This window comes from Clinocottus analis, unplaced genomic scaffold (genome assembly GCF_023055335.1).
Source record: "Clinocottus analis isolate CAN_PGR_092001 unplaced genomic scaffold, fCliAna1.0.p SCAF_40, whole genome shotgun sequence".
In the NCBI taxonomy this organism is placed as follows: Eukaryota; Metazoa; Chordata; class Actinopteri; order Perciformes; family Cottidae; genus Clinocottus; species Clinocottus analis.
This window is the reverse complement of record NW_027176154.1, coordinates 36,719-53,425: the sequence shown is the minus strand read 5'-3', so window position 1 is coordinate 53,425 and position 16,707 is coordinate 36,719. Positions and strand designations below refer to the sequence as shown.

Sequence of the window (16,707 nt, the reverse complement as noted above, 5' to 3'; positions counted from 1 at the left end):
GTGAAATATAAACATACGTTACTTATTTACTGATGTATTATTCTTCAGTCAATATGGGCACAGGTGAAAAGAAATATATAATATGCAATATTGCGTTGAGGACACGTGTACACAGCCGTGAGATTTTTGGGGGTTTAGGAAAGGACGAGTATGCAGGCAAAGTGAGGAAACATAAACTCCAGGGAGAGAAAATCCCATCAAACACTTCCAGAGTGAGCAGACTATACAATGAATCAAGCCACTGTTTTGTTCTCACTGTAACTCAAGTCAATAAGGTGTAACCTTCATGTTACCACTTCCACTTTCTATCAGCTGTAAGCCTCAGATTACCAAAATCTTCCTTAAACTGCATATTAGTCCTGCTGATCATGTTGTCACTTATCATGACAAATACAACTTCCTCTACATTGGGGTTTACAAAGTTTTGATGACCGATGTAAAGAGCCAGCATTAGTGATTCCCACAGCAATGTAGTCGAGCCCAAATCCAAGACCAACAGGCCAGATCATGTCAAACATTAACACTTTAACCTCTCCAGAGACTTGGTAATTTGGCAACGCAAATATATGGCTTTTAAGATAACACCTATCTCGTCAAGAAACAAAAAGAAATTACTGACAACTACAATGGAGGGAGGGAACTTTTCTAGAACAGCCAACCCACAGGCTGGGCTGTTTCCCTCACTGGCAGCAACAAAAACTAAATAATTCCAGGACAATAATCAGACTTTGTCAGAACACTGGCGAGGACACTTTTTCTTTGAACATCATGGAGGTATTAGATCTGGTTCTCCAGTCCTCCAGCTTGGTCTCCCTGGTGGGGGCTCTGGTACTCCTGCTCCTCGTCTACCTCGTCTCTTCCTCCAGCTTCAGCTCCCAGAAGGACAGGAAGGGACCTCCAGGGCCAAAACCACTTCCCCTCCTGGGGAACTTGCTGCAGCTCGACCTCAAGATGCCCTACAAGACACTAGTGGAGGTGAGGCAGCTTGTTGTTTCTGCCTCTTGTCAGCTTTATTATCTTCTGTCTCATGTGTGTGTTTCTTATATTATTCAATGTCATGACATTCTGCTGCTGCTGTTCTTAGCTTTCCAAGAAATATGGATCGGTGTTCACCGTCTATATGGGACCCCAGAAAGTGGTGGTCCTTGCTGGATACAAGACGGTGAAGGAGGCACTTATCAATCGTGCTGAAGAGTTTGGAGACAGACATGTAATACAAAGTATGGATGACAGTTCTCATGGAAATGGTAAAGAAATACATTTCCTAAATACTTTCACGTTTACAGCCTTTGCCCATAATGTGCTGATTTGTTAACGTATTTTTGCTAAACATGGTAAGAAAAGAACAAAAAGAAAAGATCTCTTCTTACAAGTGTCTTATTCTGTGAGGAATTAACACATTTTCCTGAAACTCTTCATCTCAGGGATTATTTGGTCCAATGGGGACTCGTGGAAAGAGATGAGGCGCTTTGCTTTGACGAACCTGAAAGACTTTGGGATGGGCAAGAGGGCGAGCGAGGACAAAATCATTGAGGAATGTGAACAACTGATTAAAGTGTTAAAGAAACATAAAGGTGAATGTCTTATTACAACCAACACCATGTCGAGTAACAATGCGTCAGTCCTCATATACTGATTTTTTCTCACTTGTTGCAGGAGAAGCTTTTGATTCAATCAAACCAATGCACTGCGCAGTCTCGAATATAATCTGCTCCATTATTTATGGAAGCAGGTTTGAATATGATGATCCAGAGTTTACGTCCCTGGTAGAGCGAACAGACAGAAACCTTGAACTCGTGGGCACCCCGTCACTACAGGTGTCATTTCATTTGTATTGAGTATTGAGACTGGTATTGTTCTGAATTTACTTAAAATTTTAGAGCTAAACTGAATTTAAGAAAATAGTAGGGCATTCTGTGCATTTTTGTCAACAGTTGTATAACCTGTTTCCATGGTTTGGTAAATGGATCGCCAACAGGAAGGAATTGCATACTTTAATTGTCGCCAACAAGAAGCAGCACTTAAGTCTGTTCAGTCGTTTGAAGGAGACCCTCGACCCACAGATGTGCAGAGGCTTTGTGGATGCTTTTCTAGTGCGAAAGCAAAATCTGGAGGTTGGAAGAATCATCACCTATCAAAATTGTTATTATGCTAATTGCTATTAACAAAGGATGTTTTAAGTATTGATATTTGATTGCTAAGGTGGTTAGCAAAATGCTAAGCTAAACTATCAGTTACATTTTCTCTCTGAAAAACAAAACAACATAAAAAAAATCTCTCATTAAATGTAACTTAACAATGTTCTAGATCAGATGTGTTTGGATAACTGCATTCATTGATTACTTGCAGGAATCTGGGAATACCAACAGTCACTTCCACATAGAAAACCTTCTGATGACAGTTATGCATCTCTTTTCTGGCGGCACTGACACAACAGCCACCACGCTGAGATGGGGACTTCTGTTCATGGCTAAGTATCCAAAAATACAAAGTAAGGAGATAAAGTTTCCCCACACTTTATATACAACAACAAACCAACACAAAATGATTCTTCATGAAAACAAAAACATTTCCATCTTCCAGACCGGGTGCGGGAGGAGCTGAGCAGGGTGATTGGAGGTCGTCAGTCGCAGGTGGAGGACAGGAAGAACCTGCCTTACACCAACGCCGTCATCCACGAGACACAGAGACTGGCCAACATCGCCCCCATGTCACTTCCTCACAAAACCAGCCGAGACGTCACTTTCCAGGGTCACTTCATTGAGAAGGTCAGGCTGAATGAAAGTATGGGTGTATTGGAGATAATCAATAGAAAGTCAATAAATCACATGACATATGGAAATAATAATATGAATCTAAGGTGGTAAAATACATTGTTTTTAATATACATATGTATATATTTGTATTTAAATGTATTTCTTATATGATTCATTTTGCAGTGAGTAAAGATCAGCGTTCAGATGCACGAATCTCAGTTCATGACTACTGCTCATGGTCAAACAAACGAGAAAATCATCTCTCAAATGAAATTTCAGAAATGTATGATTTAAGAACATTATAAATATGCTTGTGATTAACTTTTTACAAAACACGATGTGGCTTGCAACAACATTAGACCTATTAGGGGAATTTCGCAAGAAATTTAGATGGTGTGTTGATTACTGCCATAAGACGTCACAATATATAGATATACCCCGACATTATCGATGGTAAGACGTTTTACTGAAGTTATTGAGGTGTAACTAATGTATTTGTGATGGATTTCAGGCCGGCTGGATTGTTTTCAACAAGTGAACTGGTCAAACTTTTGCTTTTTATCAAAAACCATGACTCAAACAACAACAAAAAGCAATTATCAGAGGGATAAGACTCTTGTGAAACCAGAAATGTCCTATAAATGTTGTATTGTGTTAAAATGAGAGCGTAAGTTCAGTTCAGAAAGTGCTCCTGTTTGATTTAACATGGAGTCCAATGGAGCAGTTGGTTGGACTTCATGTAGCTTTTTAGGCTTAGTGACAAAAAAGTACAAGTTTGTTGGATTCCACAACGCATGTGTACCACAAGCACAATATCTCATACATGTTTATCCAGCAATTGTGTTTTGAAGACTAAAAATTGTGGGGCTAAATACAAAATACGTTTGTATTTTTGCTTCTGTTGCTTTCTCTCACTCAGTTGGTTCTCCATTCTAGCGCTGAACATTCTGAGCCATACACACCCATTGTACACTGTAAAATGGTCCGAAAATTTCTAAAAACATAAACAATAATTACATGAAAACTGTGCAAGCTATCAAAAAATGCCCAATTGGGCATAAACTCCAGTCTTTAAGTAAGGTTTTAAACTTTAAATAATTTCTCTAGGTTAAATTATGGAAAGTCACTGTGGACACAAAAATGAGTGTTTTTTTCTATATTGTCCACAGGGGACCATAGTGTATCCTCTCCTGACATCAGTTCTCTATGATGAGACTGAGTGGGAGCAGCCACACAGCTTTAATCCCGCTCACTTCCTGGACAAAGACGGGAAGTTTGTCAAGCGAGACGCCTTCATGCCTTTCTCTGCAGGTTTGTGTATTTTCAACATCTTTTCTTCACATTCACTTTTCTTTGCAGATGATGTGAACATTTCCATTTATTCTCTCTTTCTCGTGCAGGCCGCAGAGCTTGCCCCGGAGAGAGTCTGGCCAGGATGGAGCTCTTCATCTTCTTCACCACCCTCCTGCAGCAGTTTCGCTTCACTCCTCCTCCTGGAGTCTCAGAGGATGAACTGGATCTGAGTCCACGCGTGGGCCTCAGCCGCTGCCCCGCACTCCATACACTGTGTGCTGTTCCCTGTGTGTGAGCAGCTGCCTGCTTGGCCCACCATGACTTCAACTGAGTTACAGTCAAGATCATATGTGCAATATCAATTATGTAATAATCACATTTTTTACTCCCACACCAGATGTGTTATAAATCTACATCAGATAAAGTACATGGCTTTTCACAACATCCCTTCTGACATTCATAATGTTTAATCATTTGTTTTGACAGCAGATTATCAGAGATTTATATTCAATAATGAAGCTGAAAAACTAAACTGAATTAAAGGCTGTCTTTTTAAAACTGTAAACTAGTTTAATAGTACTCAAATAAAAGTTATGTATTAAGAAAATGTATGTTGATTTGTTGCTTACTGTGTACGACTGCAAAGAACGATCATTTTTCAACGATGATCAAACTGGCTTTCATGAAACTTCTGACACTAAATAGAAATAAAAAGTTTTGATGTACGCAATAAACAAGACCTCAAGATATCCGAATCTTTGTGTGAGGTTTTCCAATAGACTGCCAGAGCATCTTCAACATATCGACCACATATCAAGTGTATTTGCCCCTACATGGTTTTGAAAAACAACATTGACTGCCAGTGGGATTTTCCAGTCAAGGAAGAGCATAACTTTTTGTATGGCACATGAAGTCCTAAGAAAAGGGTTGTGGTTAACGTAAATATCACCCCAGTCTTTAACTTTAAGGGTTTTGGTTACACATTGTTGCATACGCTTACTGTCTTTTGTCCACGTGACCTTTTTAAATGATTAACCAAGAAGATCACATGTTTATGGGCCTTCAGTTGGCAACAAAACTGAGGATAGTGTGTAGTAGTGTTAGCCTTGTTTTTGTATATGAGTGGATGTAGGATACATTACTTGAGGAAAGGTGATACTTCTGTCCTTCCAGACATGCACGTCCAGACATGCGCATCCATCCCATCCTCGTCGCCAATTTGTGGTGGGAATGTATATGGTTTCCTTGAGAGAAATCAACGGTACTTTAAGCATGTTAGTCTGTTTCTAATGAAAGTAAAAAAGTTAAAACATCAGTCAGGTCATGACCTGGGACTTTAAAGTTAAACAGTCACATTAGAATAAACCCAAAATGATCAGACGGACCCTTTGTAAATGTAGTGACAGTTAACCCTGAATAGTTCAAGTAACCATATATGGTCACTCCCGCACTCTGTACATATGACGTCTATAATCCTGTAATTTCCCCACTGCGGGACTAATAAAGGATTATCTTAATTTATTTCTTGCATTATTTAAATATTTATTTTTTGTTTTCACTAAACGGGTAAGGAACCATATATGGTAATTTGGTGGATGTTCATTTTCTACCTAAATATATCTATGTATATTTTAAACGTCACAACAGTAAAGGAATATTATTATGCCCTCCAATAGCGCTCTGGGGTTGACATTTTGAAATTCAAAGTACTTCAATGAGTGACCTAAAAAGAGTTAAAACATTTCTGTCAGAGCGGTGAGATGAAATACGTCCAAGCCTCAATGTTGAAGAAACAGCTGTGTGATGAAACACAGAGAGACTCAGGACACATTGGAAAAGGTCAATAACTGGGTTTATGTGTTGATTCTAGCACCACATGTGGTCTAAAGTGATACTGTTGTTAAGCACCAGGGTCCCTTTAGAAAACCTTTTGGACTGGTGGAATGTTCTCTTCTTGTGCTCTGATTTGGGAGAAGTTTAAACCTTCAGCTTCATCATTCCAAAGAGATAATCATCCTGAAAGCGCTTTTTATTTTTAGGTGAACCTAAATCTTTATAAGTTGGTTTGTGTGCCATCTTCATTTTCATTTAACCAGTAACATATTTATTGATACTTACATTTCTAACCAAATCTCACAAGTGTTGCCTTTATAATAACATCAACATTATCTAAATAGACCTTGTGGTTGCAGAGATACACTCTGTTTAGTTCGGGGATGACAACGGTTTTAACGTGTTAAATCTTCCTCACAGTGACTTTAACACGTATGATCACATATTGTGAGAACAAACAGGCTCTGCTGCAGCTGTTACCCACATTCTCACCGAAACACTTCCCCTTCAGTTCTTAGAAGACAGCAAATCGCTGCAATGAGGAACAAACTCCCCTCACAGCTCCTCCTCCTCCGTTCAGGACGTCTGAAACATTGCGGCCAAAGAAGAGCTGATCTCTCTCAAGACCTAAGAAAAGATCCCTCGTCACCGTGAGGAAGTGAAGCGTCACCAGGAAGAGGAAGTGAAGCGTCACCAGGAAGAGGAAGTGAACGCCGCGTCTCTCTGAAGAAGCACTCGGTCAGAAGCTGTGACAGCTGAAGGCGCGAGAACAGGAGACGGAGGAAGAGGCTCGATGGCTGAATCCAGATGCATCCAGATGACTTTGTTTGTGCTGCTGCTTCAGTTTACAGGTAAGAACATGAAACACGTTCATGAGCAAAGAAACGGCTCGCAAACTATTTCACTCTCTGGATTTGAGTGGAGTGACGGGTCTCGTGAGGATCTATTGATACGAGTACTGTTATCAATACTGATGATCGGTTCCTTCAGGACATGAAAACACAATTCATGAGAATTATTAATATTACTTTATTATTACTAATGTAAACAAATGTCTTTCATGAATGTGTGTGTGTGTGAGAGAGAGAGAGTGTGTGTGTGTGTGTGTTAGAAAGAGTGTGTGCGTGTGTGTGTGTGTGTGTGTGTGTGTGTGAGTGTGAGAGAGATAGAGTGTGTGTGTGCGTGTGTGTGTGCGTGTGTGTGAGTGTGTGTGTAGGTGTTAGAGAAAATGTGTGAATGTGTGTGTGTGTGTGTGTGAGAGAGAGAGAGAGAGAGAGAGAGAGAGAGAGAGAGAGAGAGAGAGTCACAGAGAGAGAGAGAGAGAGAGAGAGACAGAGAGAGAGAGAGAGAGAGAGAGAGAGAGAGAGAGAGAGAGAGAGAGAGAGAGAGTGTGTGTAGAGTACAGCTTGACTCCGCCCCTCTCTTAAAGACACAGACACAGAGAAAGGAGGTTCTCTCTGTAACTTCTAAAGTATCGATAGCAGAACCTTTAACTCCTTATTGATACTCTGAGTATTTACTGCTGTTTGTTATGAATGTCATCAACATCTATAACTCTACACTAATAACTATGGTTTTAATATTTCTCTCTGATCTTCAACAGCAGTAACTGGACTCATCTTCTCCTCCATCACCAGAGCTGGAGATGACGTCACTTTACCTTCTAACCATGAGACAAAACATCAGGAGAAATGTAGTGGGAGCACCTGGCAGTACAGTCAGTCAGGAGGAACATCTGTGGAGCTGATTCAGTTTGGGGAGATTAATATTCCTGACAATGGGATTTACAAAAATAAATCCAACAGACTGAGTTTGACAGCAAACTGTTCTCTGGTTATCAGAAATGTAACAAGAGATGATTATGGAAGTTACACCTACAGAGAGTTTAAGGAACCAAGAGGACCACAACACGGTTCAGATGTTCAGGTTGATCTGTCTGTGTTTGACAGTGAGTATTAACATCATCATGTTTTCATCTCAAACTGTCAACACACTGAATTATGACAATACTTTATATTCCTGTGATAAAGTTAATGTTCCTCTTGTTGTGTTTCTCTCACATTATGAACTTCTTCACCAGTGATGGAAGTGAACTCCAGTGAAAGGGTCGTCTTGTTCTGCTCTCTGAGGACAAACGGTGGCTGTAAACACAGAGTAACGTGGCTGTATGACGGTGATGATGACCACGTAAAGATATCACCGAGTAGCTGTTCAGCAACTGTGATGTTTCCAACTCCTCGTCTTCATCACAAGTCAAAGTATTATGAGTCCCTGAAGTGTGAAGTCACAGGTGAAAAGAGCAAAAACACGCTGCTGTATGACGCCTGCTCCCTGTTCTCATGTGAGCAAACAGGTAAGTTTAGTTTTAAAGTTCATAGATTACATTGTTATTCATTTAGTCTCAGATGGTAAACATGGAGGTATTTTATGTGTCTTGTGTTTTATTATATTTCATATCCTCTTCAACTAAATCAAAAGGAAGCACATCAGAGGGGGAGAACAAGACATCGTCTGCAAATGGAGGTATTATCTGTTCCACATGTCTGAGTCTCAAACCTCACTGTTCGTACTTTTTAATCTCAACTGAATTATGTTAAATTTAATGAAACAAAATGTGCATTTTGAAAGAGTTTCACAAGACAATGATGAATATTCTCAAACCAGATTGAAGACAAAGTCATTTTTTATACTTTACTTGAGCATCTCATTGTGGGCATTTTGTTATTAATTTTTTTCAAACATTATGTATTGTATATAGATGTAAAGTCAGATTAAGTAAATCCAATTTCCAGGTTGGTGGAGGTTCATCATTTTGGGTTTGGTAACGCTCCTGATGATTGTTGTGGCGCTCTACATGTGGAAGAGAACTAAAGGTGAGAGCATTCACACGTGTCCTGTTCATTAAGACAAAGAGTTACACAGTGGAAACTTAAGGTGACTCTTTATTTGTGTCTTTTCAGGGAGAGAAACTGAGCTGGACGTCAACGCTGTGAGTTTTAAACCTGAAGAATTAAACTCTGGTGCTTGTGGTGTTTCACTGGTTTACAATGAGAAGAGCTAGTTCTACATAATCGACCATCTTTAGGTTTTCTGGGTTCCTCAATCTGCCTGTTCACAAAAAGGGGCGGAGTTTGCTGCATGTGACCAATCACAAACAGGGAAGAGTCTGCTGGCACATTTCACAAATAAGGATAAACCTTTAATATCAGAGGAATACGTAGAAATTAAACACATAATTCAGACTGAAAGCAACAGTTTAAACTGCTGAAATCAAGAACACGATAGATCTGAACACAATAACACGTCTTTGTTGAGTGATATTAATACACGACCCCAGATATAACTCTGAAGTTACTGCCTCGTGTGGCCGGCCTCGGTACTTTAAACAGACTGTTGCTTTAAATCTCACGTGTGTTGTCTTGTGTTGCTCAGGTGCATCACGGAGATGAAGATGAAGGTGGAGATGAAGGTAGAGTCATCTATGAAAACATTGGAGAACCTTCTGCTTCTGTCCGACTCCACTGATCCACAACTTCACAAATACACTGAGATGAACTTTGTGATATAATATAAAGTATTTTTTCAGACATTTAAAGAATATTTTTTATACAAAGATTGTTCACATTGCTCTTCATATTTTCTCTATTTGACATTCAGGGCATTATTATATTATCAAACAACTTCCTGCTGTGCAAAGATATGGTGCAGTGATGTCATAGATATGCTCTTTAGCGCTTTTTTAGTCTCTTTATTTACACAATAAAGACATGTATTTTCATTCATAATGCAGCTGTAAACATGTTTTCTGTTTGTCAAATATGTTTTTGCACACCTTGTTGTGTTGGTTTAAATTGATATTTTATATTTTTTCTTATAGTATTAGCATTTTAGCGGATTCTTAATTCTTCATTTTAATGCACATTTTTACCTTAAGTTTTAAGTTATTGTATTTCTGTGTAGAAGGAGCAAAATATGCTTTTCATTGTTCGCAGTGACTCTGTCAGCTGAGCGTTTGTCTGAATGAGCTCTCAGCCTCAATCGTCTCTTTGTCATGACTGAGAATCAGAGAGTCTGTAAATATGAACATGCGCTTCATAACAACTCGTGCATCGTGTTGTGTAAACTGTAATGTGCATTTTGCAGGAGAAAGTTATGAAGATGTTATTTCTTACATGTTGCAAAATCAAAATATTCAGGATTCAGAATGTAATGTATGAATATTCATAGTCTATTTGTGTATGTATTGTCTGTGTGTATATATATATATATATATATATATATATATATATATATATATATATATATATGTATATATATATATATATATATATATATATATATATATATATATATATATATATATTGTATTGCTCACCTGTATGTATAATAATGATGATGTAGTGAAGAAATGTCTTCTTGCGGCATTAATAAAGTTTATATCCATCTTTTCTTTATCCTCCTTTTTCAAACTTGATACTGTAAATCTCTTCTCATAATTATCCAGATGCCATAAATCTTTTTCTAATGAAATAAAACACAGATCCTGCATTTTATTCCACAGACATAACGAGACAGATTGTGTTTAGATGCATAACACGGCTTTTAAACAGTTACATAAGTTAAGTGACTAACAGTGAGGTCATCATCCATTTCAGGACCACGGACAGCGACGTTAGAAACTTCTTCATAGATGCTTTTAGGAAACCTGTTCTTGTTCTTTTAATTGTTTTAATTATTCTACATAATCAAATTATTCAGGATGCAGAATGTAACGCTGTCATTGTGCGTTCTCACTGTTGTAACCTGTTGTTGTTCAGCGTTGTGTTCCGATTGTTTCTGGTTGAAATTGTTGGCACTTTTCCAATTTTGTTCAAATCTAATTTGCAAAATAAAGAAGACATTGTGTCCATTTCTTAGAAGAATAAAAACACAGATGAATGATGTGGAGATCCTCAAGGTTTAATTCCTCAGCCACTTTTCTTTTTTTATTCTGGCCGCCAGACATGCGCGTCCATCCCATCCTCGTCGCCAATTTGTGGTGGAAATGTACATGGCTTCCCCCCTTCCCTCCAGACGGTCAAGCGCCGGATGGAGGAGGATGAGCTGAGCTCTCCTCCTCCTCCTCTTCCTCTTCTTCTTCCTCTTCCTCCTCCTTCCTCCAGAGCTCTGCTGCTGCTGTTATTCACATTCTCACCAAAACACTTCCCCTTCAGTTCTCAGAAGACAGCAACACGCTGCAATGGGGCAAGTTGTTCTGTCACGGTGTTGGGTTTTTGTTTCCTGTTTTATTTTGAAGTTCCCCGTCTCTAGCGTCCTCTGTCCTCTTCACTTCCTGTCCTTGTGATTCTTTGCCCCATCCCTTATAGAATCCTCATCCGTCTAATCACCTGCACATTCCCAGAGTATTTAAACCCTGTTTGTCTGCTGCCTCCTTGTCTGCTCATCTGTTTCTATGAGTGTTCAGTTCTCTGTGATATCTTCACTGTTTAGGAAAATAAAATGACTTCAAGCCGTTTATCAGCATTTGGTTCTTTACCTTTGTTATTTCTTTTGGCCGCGACCATCCGGCCTGACATCGATGAGGGTCTTTAAGAATAACTCTACAGACACAGACCATCTTCTCTCTGTAGACTGGTTACTGATGGAGGTCTAGAGAGGACCAGGACTACACTGAGACTACAGAGGACCAGGACTACACTGAGACTACAGAGGACCAGGACTACACTGAGACTGTAGAGGACCAGGACTACACTGAGACTGTAGAGGACCAGGACTACACTGAGACTGTAGAGGACCAGGACTACACTGAGACTAGAGGACCAGGACTACATGAGGTCTATAGAGACAACATTGTGACATTAAGATTAATAGCGTGTTAAATCTTCCTCACAGTGACTTTAACACGTATGATCACATATTGTGAGAACAAACAGGCTCTGCTGCAGCTGTTACCCACATTCTCACCGAAACACTTCCCCTTCAGTTCTTAGAAGACAGCAAATCGCTGCAATGAGGAACAAACTCCCCTCACAGCTCCTCCTCCTCCGTTCAGGACGTCTGAAACATTGCGGCCAAAGAAGAGCTGATCTCTCTCAAGACCTAAGAAAAGATCCCTCGTCACCGTGAGGAAGTGAAGCGTCACCAGGAAGAGGAAGTGAAGCGTCACCAGGAAGAGGAAGTGAACGCCGCGTCTCTCTGAAGAAGCACTCGGTCAGAAGCTGTGACAGCTGAAGGCGCGAGAACAGGAGACGGAGGAAGAGGCTCGATGGCTGAATCCAGATGCATCCAGATGACTTTGTTTGTGCTGCTGCTTCAGTTTACAGGTAAGAACATGAAACACGTTCATGAGCAAAGAAACGGCTCGCAAACTATTTCACTCTCTGGATTTGAGTGGAGTGACGGGTCTCGTGAGGATCTATTGATACGAGTACTGTTATCAATACTGATGATCGGTTCCTTCAGGACATGAAAACACAATTCATGAGAATTATTAATATTACTTTATTATTACTAATGTAAACAAATGTCTTTCATGAACGTGTGTGTGTGTGTGTGTGTGTGTGTGTGTGTGTGTGAGTGTGTGTGTGTAAGTGTTAGAGAAAATGTGTGAATGTGTGTGTGTGTGTGCGTGTGTGTGTGCGTGTGTGTGTGTGTGTGAGTGTGAGAGAGATAGAGTGTGTGTGTGCGTGTGTGCGTGTGTGTGTGTGTGTGTGTGTGTGTAAGTGTTAGAGAAAATGTGTGAATGTGTGTGTGTGTGTGCGTGTGTGTGTGTGTGTAAGTGTTAGAGAAAATGTGTGAATGTGTGTGTGTGTGTGTGTGTGTGTAAGTGTTAGAGAAAATGTGTGAATGTGTGTGTGTGTGTGCGTGTGTGTGTGTGTGTGTGTGTGTAAGTGTTAGAGAAAATGTGTGAATGTGTGTGTGTGTGTGTGTGCGTGTGTGTGTGTGTGTGTGTGTGTGAGAGAGAAAGAGAGAGTGAGAGAGAGAGAGAGAGACAGAGAGAGAGAGAGAGAGAGAGACAGAGAGAGAGAGAGAGAGAGAGAGAGAGAGAGAGAGAGAGAGAGAGAGAGAGAGAGAGAGAGAGACAGAGAGAGAGAGAGAGAGAGAGAGAGAGAGAGAGAGTGTGTGTAGAGTACAGCTTGACTCCGCCCCTCTCTTAAAGACACAGACACAGAGAAAGGAGGTTCTCTCTGTAACTTCTAAAGTATCGATAGCAGAACCTTTAACTCCTTATTGATACTCTGAGTATTTACTGCTGTTTGTTATGAATGTCATCAACATCTATAACTCTACACTAATAACTATGGTTTTAATATTTCTCTCTGATCTTCAACAGCAGTAACTGGACTCATCTTCTCCTCCATCACCAGAGCTGGAGATGACGTCACTTTACCTTCTAACCATGAGACAAAACATCAGGAGAAATGTAGTTGGAGCACCTGGCAGTACAGTCAGTCAGGAGGAACATCTGTGGAGCTGATTCAGCTTGGGAAGATTAATATTCATGACAACAGGATTTACAAAAATAAATCCAACAGACTGAGTTTGACAGCAAACTGTTCTCTGGTTATCAGAAATGTAACAAGAGATGATTATGGAAGTTACACCTACAGAGAGTTTAAGAAACGAGGAGGACCACAACACGGTTCAGATGTTCAGGTTGATCTGTCTGTGTTTGACAGTGAGTATTAACATCATCATGTTTTCATCTCAAACTGTCAACACACTGAATTATGACAATACTTTATATTCCTGTGATGAAGTTAATGTTCCTCTTGTTGTGTTTCTCTCACATTATGAACTTCTTCACCAGTGATGGAAGTGAACTCCAGTGAAGGGGTCGTCTTGTTCTGCTCTCTGAGGACAAACGGTGGCTGTAAACACAGAGTAACGTGGCTGTATGACGGTGATGATGACCACGTAAAGATATCACCGAGTAGCTGTTCAGCAAATGTGATGTTTCCAACTCCTCGTCTTCATCACAAGTCAAAGTATTACGAGTCCCTGAAGTGTGAAGTCACAGATGAAAAGAGCAATAACACGCTGCTGTATGACGCCTGCTCCCTGTTCTCATGTGAGCAAACAGGTAAGTTTAGTTTTAAAGTTCATAGATTACATTGTTATTCATTTAGTCTCAGATGCTAAACATGGAGGTATTTTATGTGTCTTGTGTTTTATTATATTTCATATCCTCTTCAACTAAATCAAAAGAAAGCACATCAGAGGGGGAGAACAAGACATCGTCTCCAAATGGAGGTATTATCTGTTCCACATGTCTGAGTCTCAAACCTCACTGTTCGTACTTTTTAATCTCAACCGAATTGTGTTAAATATAAAGAATGAAAACGTGCATTTTGAAAGAGTTTCACAAGACAATGATGCATATTCTCTAACCAGATTAAAGATAAAGTACATTTTTATACTGTACTCTTTTCATTTAACACGTCAGCGTCTTATTGTATGCATTTTTATTATAAATGTGCATAAAGATGCTGTATTGTAAATAGATTTGAAGTCAGATTCAGCAAATGTAAACAGACGGTATATCTTACATGTGCAGATTTGTTCCAACAGAAACTGATTTACTTGTTTTTACTGTGTTTATTCTCCTCCAGGATGGTGGCAGTGGGTCCTCATCGTGTGTGGGGGTTTAATAGCACTTTTCACCATCATCTTCATCACATGGAAGAGAACTAAAGGTGAGGAATTGCCTCAAATTTTTTTATGGATTTTAATTTTTTTTTACTTCCATTTGTTTGAGGAAGCTAAAGCCGACTCTGCTTCATCTTTTCAGGGAACCGAACACAGACGGATGAACGCATTGTGAGTTTTAAACCCTAATAATCACATTTTTAAATAAACTTTTTTATGGTGTTGACATGACTCAGTTTTAGGATTCATGGTTTCTGGTTGCAGCTGCAAACGTCAAAAGAAACAGCATCATACTTGTGTCCATTCACTGCATGAATCTATATTTAGAACTGATCTTTTAGGGAAGTAGAATCAACAGATGTCTGTGCAGCGTGGCACGCAGTGTATTCTATGAGAAGTGACCATTGAAGTGAACGTAAACTACAGACTGCACTGTATTTACTGTACTTGTGCAGGTGCTGAGCTCAAACCAGGCCGCGACGCCGTCTGGTCCTGAAACCCGTCCAGCTGTGGTGAGTTCACACGCTTTACTGGACCGCCGCGCCCAGCGGCGCTAAAGCCTTCTGAGAAACACAGAATGCAACTTCCCTCTGCCACGGAGAGAAAAAGAGAAGTCAAGTTATTGAGCAATGAACTAGACCACAGCCATGATGATGATGATGTCGTCTTCTCTGTGCAGGCGGACCCTGAAGAAGGCGTGTCCTACGCCTCCGTCAGCTACACCAAGAAGGCCGGCGGTGCAGCCCAGGTGAGCCGTCTGGGTCGAGGGGTCGGCACTGCAAAGTTTAGAGCCAATTGCGTAACGCACCATGCTAACCACAACCACGATGCTAACAGGCTCACAATGAGTAACACGCTACACAAAGCATGTGCAGATCAGGAGCATTCAACACAAAGTAGTGCTGAGGCTGGTGGGTAGTATTTAACACTTTAAAAAAACACCTATTTTTAGGCCCTTTCCTCAAAGATGTCCTCCACAAACTATAAAGTGTGTATCTCTGCAACCTGTTTCATAATGTTGTGTTGTAATAAAAGGTACACATGTGAGATTGTGTTCAGGTGTGTGAATATCAGTCTATATGTTACAGGTTCAGAGTAAATGAAGATGACAAACAGAAAAAAAGAAAAAAAGGTTTTAGGTCCGCCTTGAAAAAAATGACTTTCAGGGAATGATGCAGCTGTAAAGTCCAACTCTAACAAACCATAACACAACATGTGAGCGTTCAACACGTGAACATTGAACACGTGAACGTTCTCTCTGCAAAGGTTGAAAAGTTAGAGAGGAGTTAGTAAAGAGAACATTCAGGCGAGGCCTCATTGGGCCCCAAGACCCCAAATGGAGCCACTGGGGCCCAATGGATTTGAATTGTCTCATGCACCAAACCATAAAGTCAACTTGTATATTACTTATGGAGTTCAATACATGCAAATGCAGCAGTTTTGGGGCTTTTTTTCATAAACAAGCTGTAATCCCCCCCCCCCCAGAGAGGATTGTTTCCTTAAAGGGCCGGATCTTTGTGAACGTGGAAGTGAACCCTCTGGGCGGTTTTGGTCTTAAGGAAACATCCAGTCCTCACGTCGTGTTCCTGTCATTCGTGAGCTGTTTCCCTCTCGTTTCCCAGGTCCAGGTGAGAGACGATGGCGATGATGATGATGATGATGATGATGCAGTGACCTACAGCACAGTGAAGTCTTCCTCCTCCGCTGGAGCCTCGGCGGATCTCAGCAACCTCTACGCCACCGTCAACAAACCCAACCAATGAGGAGCTCATTTCATTGCGCTGATGAAAATTGATGATCATTTCATATTTATTGATACCTTTGTGTCCATAAACTGAATGTTTCTTACCAGATCAATGACATTGTTGTAGAAACACGGAGGAAAAGCAGTGTCTTGTTGGCATTTCTAGTGTTGAATATATTTTTTGCATTTCACTTCTCATGAGAGCATGTGACCACGTGTTATTGTTTCCTGTTACATTTGTTTTTTATGATCATTTTGAGGATTTATAGCTGTAAAAAAACTGTCATATGTCTGGCTTCTTGAATATAAGAGGAAATATTTGAATACATGATGTTTTATTCTTTGTAAACCTGCTCAGTGATGTTTGCACACGAAGCCATGAACTGAAGAACTCAACGACCGGCTCGTACCTTCAAAGTGAGTTTTTATTCT

At 40.2% G+C, this 16,707-nt stretch overlaps 2 protein-coding genes across 2 annotated transcripts; both read left to right on the top strand.

Moving 5' to 3' along the window:
• The first annotated feature begins 765 nt into the window (after positions 1-765).
• Positions 766-4,344, top strand: LOC137801306 (cytochrome P450 2K1-like). The gene is made up of 9 exons (XM_068598690.1): positions 766-975; positions 1,085-1,247; positions 1,425-1,574; positions 1,657-1,817; positions 1,935-2,114; positions 2,350-2,491; positions 2,584-2,768; positions 3,926-4,067; positions 4,157-4,344. Exons 1-9 carry the CDS (start codon positions 769-771, stop codon positions 4,342-4,344), a joined length of 1,518 nt encoding a protein of 505 aa, XP_068454791.1. The 5' UTR covers positions 766-768.
• Positions 4,345-12,147: 7,803 nt separating this feature from the next.
• Positions 12,148-16,374, top strand: LOC137801315 (uncharacterized). The gene is made up of 8 exons (XM_068598704.1): positions 12,148-12,205; positions 13,693-13,965; positions 14,091-14,135; positions 14,495-14,578; positions 14,674-14,702; positions 14,987-15,043; positions 15,211-15,279; positions 16,154-16,374. The coding sequence occupies exons 1-8, from the start codon at positions 12,148-12,150 to the stop codon at positions 16,292-16,294; spliced, it is 756 nt and encodes a 251-aa protein (XP_068454805.1). The 3' UTR covers positions 16,295-16,374.
• The last annotated feature ends 333 nt before the right edge of the window (positions 16,375-16,707 follow it).

What these genes read in the sequence shown, in the direction of transcription:
- LOC137801306 (XM_068598690.1), top strand. Translation starts at nt 769, where the DNA reads ATGGAGGTATTAGATCTGGTTCTCCAGTCCTCCAGCTTGGTCTCCCTG. An exon ending in AGTGTTAAAGAAACATAAAG is followed by an intron (nt 1,575 to 1,656) that starts GTGAATGTCTTA and finishes CACTTGTTGCAG; the next exon opens with GAGAAGCTTTTGATTCAATC. An exon ending in AGGGTCACTTCATTGAGAAG is followed by an intron (nt 2,769 to 3,925) that starts GTCAGGCTGAAT and finishes TATTGTCCACAG; the next exon opens with GGGACCATAGTGTATCCTCT.
- LOC137801315 (XM_068598704.1), top strand. Translation starts at nt 12,148, where the DNA reads ATGGCTGAATCCAGATGCATCCAGATGACTTTGTTTGTGCTGCTGCTT. An exon ending in GCTGCTGCTTCAGTTTACAG is followed by an intron (nt 12,206 to 13,692) that starts GTAAGAACATGA and finishes CTTCTTCACCAG; the next exon opens with TGATGGAAGTGAACTCCAGT. An exon ending in CACATGGAAGAGAACTAAAG is followed by an intron (nt 14,579 to 14,673) that starts GTGAGGAATTGC and finishes TCATCTTTTCAG; the next exon opens with GGAACCGAACACAGACGGAT.